Here is a 7,398-nt window from a genome sequence, read left to right on the forward strand (position 1 = left end):
AATATTGTAACCTATAATTAGTTGTAAAAATATTTGGATTAATTTAACTTAAGTATTAAATTTTGATGAGTTTAATAGTATGCAGGGAATACGGTGTCGGGTCGTAATTTTTCGGGAACAATTTCATTTGGAATTAGTCAAGAGTAGCGGAAATTGGGGCAAACTAGCTGATATATAATTTATGAGGGGTAAAATGAGCTTTTTAAAATACTTTCAAAAACTCAACGAAGCGTAAAATGGGAATTATGGGGCAAATTGGGTCAATTAAAATACTTAAATGCAAAATGAACTCAAACATTTTTGATAAAATTGCAATTTACCACTAATTTTGCTAAATTAATTTTTCATAAATACACGGTAAAAAATTTAAGGAGTGAATGCGGATTAAATTCGGAGTGAATTCAGAGCGGATGACTGCTTATTTATTTAGACTCCTCGGAGTAAAATTTACTCCAAATACGGATTTAATTAAACTCCCGACACTTCCGAAACCACTCCGCTGAAAAGACAAACTCTTTATTTACTCCGTATGCAAAGTGATCTTTTGTAAAAACTTTGAAACTGAGTGATGGAGTGGATGGAATCCGTAATCACCCCGAATTAACTCCCGATTTTTTACAGTGTAAATTTAATTTTAGTAGACAATTACTTTATTTATATTTTAGATGTATATCAAAGATAAAAAACTTTGCTGAATTTTTTTCAATGTTTTTTTGTTTTTACGTAAATTAAAAACTGATAAAAAGCAAAAAAATTTTTTTAATTATAATCTTCAATTCTACTTAATGAAAACTAATAAATAAATACAGATTTAATGTATGAGAAAAATTGATTATTATTTATAAATTAAAATATTAAAAGAATTTAAAATTATATAATAATGAAATGGAATAAAAAATTCAAAGAATATATAGCAGCTTACTATGATATCCTATCTAACAATTGCTTGTTTTATAAACTAACTGGTAATAATGTGTAGTAAGCATATAATAGGCATAATACAAGGAAATGAGATATTATGTGTACCGAGTAAGTTGATTTTTATGTATCATCTTTCCAGTCTTTATATCCTACACACACATTCTCTTTTTTTCACGCTTATATTAACATATAAGGACAATTTATGGACAGTAAAATTATTTTAACTCATTAAATTATTTAAATTTAAATAGAAATTTATTATTGTTTAATATTTTGTGTATTCTTTTATTATGCAGCTTGATACTTAGGCGTCAGTATATCTGAATAAATATTTATTTATAGTTTCCATTATTTTTGTAATATGGAACCTTACTCATGTCGTCCTTGACGTAATTTAACCAACCACGCACGTAATTGAGTCACTTTTGTCAAGGTTTAAGGCAATATATTCGCCAGACATTGTCAACAATGCTTTCGCCTTTAAATATTTTCAATAAAATAAACTATCTACCTCATAATTGTTGTTATTAATCTTTTACTCCTATTTGAATTGTCATCTTTAAAAGGAAAAATTTACATTACAGTCATAGTCATACTACCAATTATCGTATTTCTGTATGAGATAACTATTAAATCACTGCTACTGATTCTTCGTAATAGAAATAAATATGTAATTGATAATCGTAGATAGTTATCGACTTGAAAGAAAAAAAAAATAATAATGAGAATAAAAGTTACTGGAATATGAACTCTAGGTTGCGAATGAATGCCCAGGTAAATCTATCAATCAAAATGTAAATTAAATAATTAATATTTGCGGTCAATACACGCGGATAATTACATATTATTGGTAATCGCAATTATATCGTGTTTCAATGTAACTTTACTGGATCTACTTGAATATGCATAAAGCATAATTCTAAGTATATGTATGAATTGTTATTACAGTTTTATATTATTTATGTATAACTAAATAGCAGAAGAAAGATTTATGTTTATTTTATTTTTTTTTTTTTATGTAATGTTATCAAAATGTTATTAAATAATATTTTGCAAAATATAAATGTGAGCAATCTGTGAATCAACAGCTGTATGATGAGTCAGCGACAAAAGGACTAAACAGTTTTTTTCCTTGAACATCCCAAGGCACGTCGCTGAAAGTTGGCCAGCCAACCCAACCGTAAAACATAAACTTGCTGATGAGTACTTTTTGTTCTTGTATTAAAAGAATAACTTGTTTAAAAGTTACTTACATACTGTAGAAATAGTACTATCAGTTTTTTGATAAATAAAAAAAAATATTTCTAAAATTATTAAATTTCCTAAAAAAACATTTTTTTTCTTTAATTTAATCTTTTAATCTAAATAAAAATGAATATTAATTAATTTTATTTAAAGAACTTCTCAAAATTGAATTTTAATTATTAAATTCGTAAAAAACAATTTTATTAATTTAATTTCAACAGGATTTCAGGGAATATATTTTTAAAAAAATAAATATTTATCAAGTTTGTTTTGAAAATTAAACCAGTTTTAGAGTAATTTAAATTTTTAAATAAATGTAATTTTAATTTATAATTAAATTTATTATTTTTATTTAAACAAAGTAATAATTTATCAGCTTAATTTTAAAATAAAACTAATTTAAATGAATGTAAATTAAAGATTAAAAAATAATTATGAATAAATTACACAATAAGAAAAAAATGAATCATCTGAATAATAAACTTATTAAACATATAATCATATATGAATGATTAATTATTTTTTATTCTCTTTCTTCCCATTAATATATATATATACATATTTAAATATGTATTTAATGTTACACACATCAATTACATATCTCTTCAATAAGTATTGTATTGTCAATTATAACAATAAACGCACAAGCATAAGCAAATTTATTTAATAGTTTCGAGATTTAATAAATTGAATTAACTTTCCACCGTTTTATTTATAATCTCTTTTTGAATGCGACATTTAAATGAAATGGTTTTAATATGAATATGAATGAATGGATTAAATTGGTTGATAAGTACAGTTATGATATAGACAAGTTGTTGAAATATGTAATAATTGCTAGAAAGTGATATGTTTGTTTTATAGAAAAGGTGTTGTATAGTTCCCATAATCACGACCTGTCATGGTATTTCCAGGTGAAGTGCAATGGCCTCGATCTGGGAATACGTGTACCGTAAGGACGACCTTGTCTCCAATAGTATAACGTAAACGTGCAAAGCATAATTTTTTGATAAATTTTCCATAAAAAAATAGACCACATTTTTAATTAAATGAAATTTTCTGTCTGTCTTCATAAAATACATCCTAATGATATTTTAATTTATTTTATTTAATATATTAAATCTGCACAGAATTGCAAATACTTATAGGTTGACCAAGCCTTCTCTTATATCAAGCGACTACATACGTCTTAGCATGGTGGCAAGTTACTCGTTTTGCAGAAGGACCATAATAAGAGTGCTGTCTTGTCATCACATAAGCTTGGTGACATACGGTATCTTGAACTAAAATGCGTATACTTTAACTGATGCTACACTTAACTTAACAATTAAATTCTCGCCTCAATTTACTGTACATGTGTACTTATATTTACATTTTAGTATGTATGGAATTAAATTATAACTTTAATGGTAATAGTAGATATATCGCGTCACTCGTTCAAAAAGGACATATTTTTATACGCCCTTTTGGCTTTAGTCACTAAATTTAAAACCAAAGGGCATATAATTTTTTTTTGAATTGCCAATCGTCTTGTAGACTTATTTTATAGCTAAAAATTAAAAAAAAAAATTTTCAGCTTCAGAATGTCTACAAGACGATTGACAATTCAAAAAAAAATTATACGCCCTTTGGTTTTAAATTTAGTGACTAAAGCCAAAAGGGCATATAAAAATATGTCATTTTGGAAATAGTAATGCGATATGACTTTATAAAATGAGAAATGTTTATAAGATTGTACACTGAGTGAAAAAAAATCTTTTCGAATCATTGCACATTCTTTCCAGAAGAAATTATGATATTAAAAATTTTCAATCTAGAATATTAGATATTAGATATACTGTATATATATTTTTGGTGCAAAAATTTGAAGATTTCATTTAAAATAATTTTCTTAATCGAATAAACCCAAGTTCATTTCAAGATATTTTAATCTTTTTTTTTTTTTGCAGAAGTGTAAATAAATTTTGATTTTCTTCTGTCAAGAAAATGATCGCGCTAGATATGAAATAAGTAATGCAATAATTTATATCGATCTATTACTCAAAAAAATATTGATTACATAAAAGTTATTTTTTTTTCAGTGCAAACAAAAACTTTTTACAAATTTATTTATAGTTTGACGTTTGACCTGTTTTCGATGCAGAATTTCAATTTCTGTATACAAAAATAAATAAAAAAAAACAACAACAGAACTACTGTCAAATGTATTGAGTCGTTTATTTTTAAAAAATAAATATACGTATACAATTTATTTTAAATGTCAGTTTAAATATTATATAGTGATATTTTTCATCTTACGAGTCAACTTTTTTATGCATGAATAAATATCACAAAAAGGACACCTGTGATGCCTGTGATTTTGAGCTATGTTAAGTGCTGTATTTATATGTGTGGGTATATGTGTATATGTATATGTGTATAAATATATGCATACATATATGTTGAGTAAAACATGTAATGGTGAAGTCTCACAAAAGAACCACAAAATCCTTCCCCTACTTGACGACTGTTCAAGGTCGTATCCTGCCTAAATGTACAACCACTTGAGTGATTTTTAACAGATGGTATTTATTCATCGTATAATAAATGAAAATATACTGAGGAATGTCATTGATTTATAAAATCATTGTGCAACATTTGAAAATTTAAATGTGCACTAAAGATTAATTGTTTATTTTAATTTTTGTTTATCATTCCAATAAATACTTCAAGTATTCAACGAGAGTATTAAAAAAAATTTTATCGTAAATAAATATTGTTGCAATACAAATTATGCTGCAGTTTCGATTACAAATTGTGAAGCGGTAGAGAAAAAAAATATTTTATGACTCTTTTTTTGGAGTAAAAAATTTTGGTCGAGGAAATAAAAGCTGGGACACTGAAAATTTGAATATAAACAGACTCATTTCTATTACAGGATTTTTCAATAAACGTAATAGTGCATCACGTCATGATAATAAAGTAAAATTAAAAAAATGAAACCAGTGAATTGGAGTTTTGGGATTGAATGCCAAAAAATATGCAAGTGAAATATTATAAATGGGAAGTATTTTTTTTTTGGGTATGTTTCAGTATAAAGTGAAAAACAAGCGTGTGACACGCAATTTTATGCGCTTAACGTGCCTTGTAAAAAGTGAAAAGACACATACATATATTAATGTATATTAAATATAAATATATATATATATATGTGTGTGTACTGAATCAAATGAAATATATGACTGGAAGTATTACATCTACACATTTGCTTATGACGATATAGTTTTTACCAAGAATACTACAGTTAATTTTAGATATAATATCGCAATTGCCTAAAATAAAATATAATGGAAGCTATTTCCTTTGATAAAGTTGACTCTAAATCATACAAGAAATGCGTCATTAACTTTGTTTTTTGTTTCCTATTAAAATGCAATAAAATGCACTCCGTTATTATGAAATTCCAAAGAAACTCATTTGAAATTATAATAACAAGCTATCATTATTATTATCATTTTTTATATTATATACATGTATATTATAATTACAAAATGTTTGATTTTCAAATTATTTTAAATCCATCAATAACGAAAATTATTTTTATTGTATATTTGTACACAGAAAAAAAAGGATTTTTGGAGTAAAAAATTTTCAATGTCCCCAAGAAAATTTTTACTTACCCTAAGAAATTTTTTGAATTATGAATTGAAAACGAAAAATTTTTTGAGACAATAAAAAAATTTTCTAGAGCCAAGAAAAAGTTTTTTAGGGTAAGAAATTTTTTCTAGTTCTAAGAAAAATTTTGTTTTCATTTCATGATGTGACATTTTTCTTGCTCCAATAGATTATTTTTCTCTGTGTATTTTTATATCAATAAAAAAAAACTAAATCAAACAGCAACCAAAGAGGGGATTGCATCTGCTATGTAATAAACTCATATTTTACAACTTGTTGCATTCAAAGTTGATTTTTATCGTCTGATAAACAGTTTCACGAAAATTCAACCGTAAACTATGTATATATGTATAAATATATACTTATGTTGAGGAAAGCCGACTGGGACACCCAGAAATATTTTTTTTATTGACAATAAAAGATGTTTTATTTTGTAAAAATATAAACCACAAGTAAAAAATTAGATATTAAAATTTTTAAAAATGACTATTTGTATTTTCATTTTGCGCGGCTCTTTTCTATATGCAAACCTATATATAACATAAATTTTTGATTGTTGAAAATGTTTGACAATGTCATTATAGTGAGTTGTTAAAAAAACTTATACGATAAACTTTAAATCAAGAAAAATTTATCAGTATGAGAGTTCGCAGTGAAATGTAAAAAATTTTGAGGATTGGAATTTGTGCCATATCTGAAGTATGTACATATGTATGTATATAGTTTCTTATATTAAACGAGTTGTTACAGTTAATGAGCGGTATTTAATTAAAAGCCATGCGAGTTCTCAATTTTGACGGCAGTTTAATGATAATTATTTTGGAGTATAATGATTCAAAAATGCAGTAGCTAAAGTGATTGCGTTTACTTCTAATAAATTATTTGTTTGTCGTATGAACCAGAATAGAAAATTTTACTACTTAAAAAAATTTTAAATGAGTTTTAAAACATTAAATTTCTATTTTAAATATTTTTTTAAAATTTGGTTTTAAATAAAAAAATTTTTATTCATTTATTTAGAAGCTCACATATAAAAATGTATGAGAATAAATTAGTATAAATTTATTTGAAAATAAATTTAAGAGTATATAAAAAAAAATATCTTGAACTGATGACTTACCAAGATCTTCAACAAGACGAAGCATGACACCGCCAATATGAAGCTCTCCTTTGACGCGAAGATTTCTCTCGACCTGTAAATCCGTAACGTAGACGCGCAGTACCCAACTGCCGTCTACTTCGTGCCCGTCTGAATACATATTTTAAATAAAATAAACAAACAACTTATTAATGTCTTATTAATTTAAAAACTTATTAAAACTCGATTTAAAATCACTGATTTTAAAAACCGCACTTAAAACTTTTACATTTGATTGACTATCATTTTTATTTTTTAGTATACATTTAAGTTTAATATTAGTTTGTTGTATTGTAAATATAAATACACTTAATTTAAATGCCGAATGGCATCCAGAACATTTGTATTAGAACAGTACATACACCGTGAATAGTTTATATTACAACATTATTTATCTTTACTCGGCGCTATTCGGGCGCAATGTGGCAACTGACCGCGGC

General features: G+C 25.5%; 1 protein-coding gene across 1 annotated transcript in view; it reads right to left on the reverse strand.

Annotated features, from left to right (window-relative positions):
• LOC130676790 (unc-112-related protein-like) overlaps positions 1-7,398 on the reverse strand; it is a 33,247-nt gene extending 25,849 nt beyond the window's left edge. The window contains exon 1 of the mRNA XM_057483297.1: positions 6,941-7,398. Coding sequence (XP_057339280.1) covers positions 6,941-7,079 — 139 coding nt within the window. The 5' untranslated portion in view covers positions 7,080-7,398. The remainder of the gene's footprint in view (positions 1-6,940) is intronic.

The sequence above is a fragment of the Microplitis mediator genome, chromosome 10 (assembly GCF_029852145.1).
Source record: "Microplitis mediator isolate UGA2020A chromosome 10, iyMicMedi2.1, whole genome shotgun sequence".
Taxonomy (NCBI): Eukaryota; Metazoa; Arthropoda; class Insecta; order Hymenoptera; family Braconidae; genus Microplitis; species Microplitis mediator.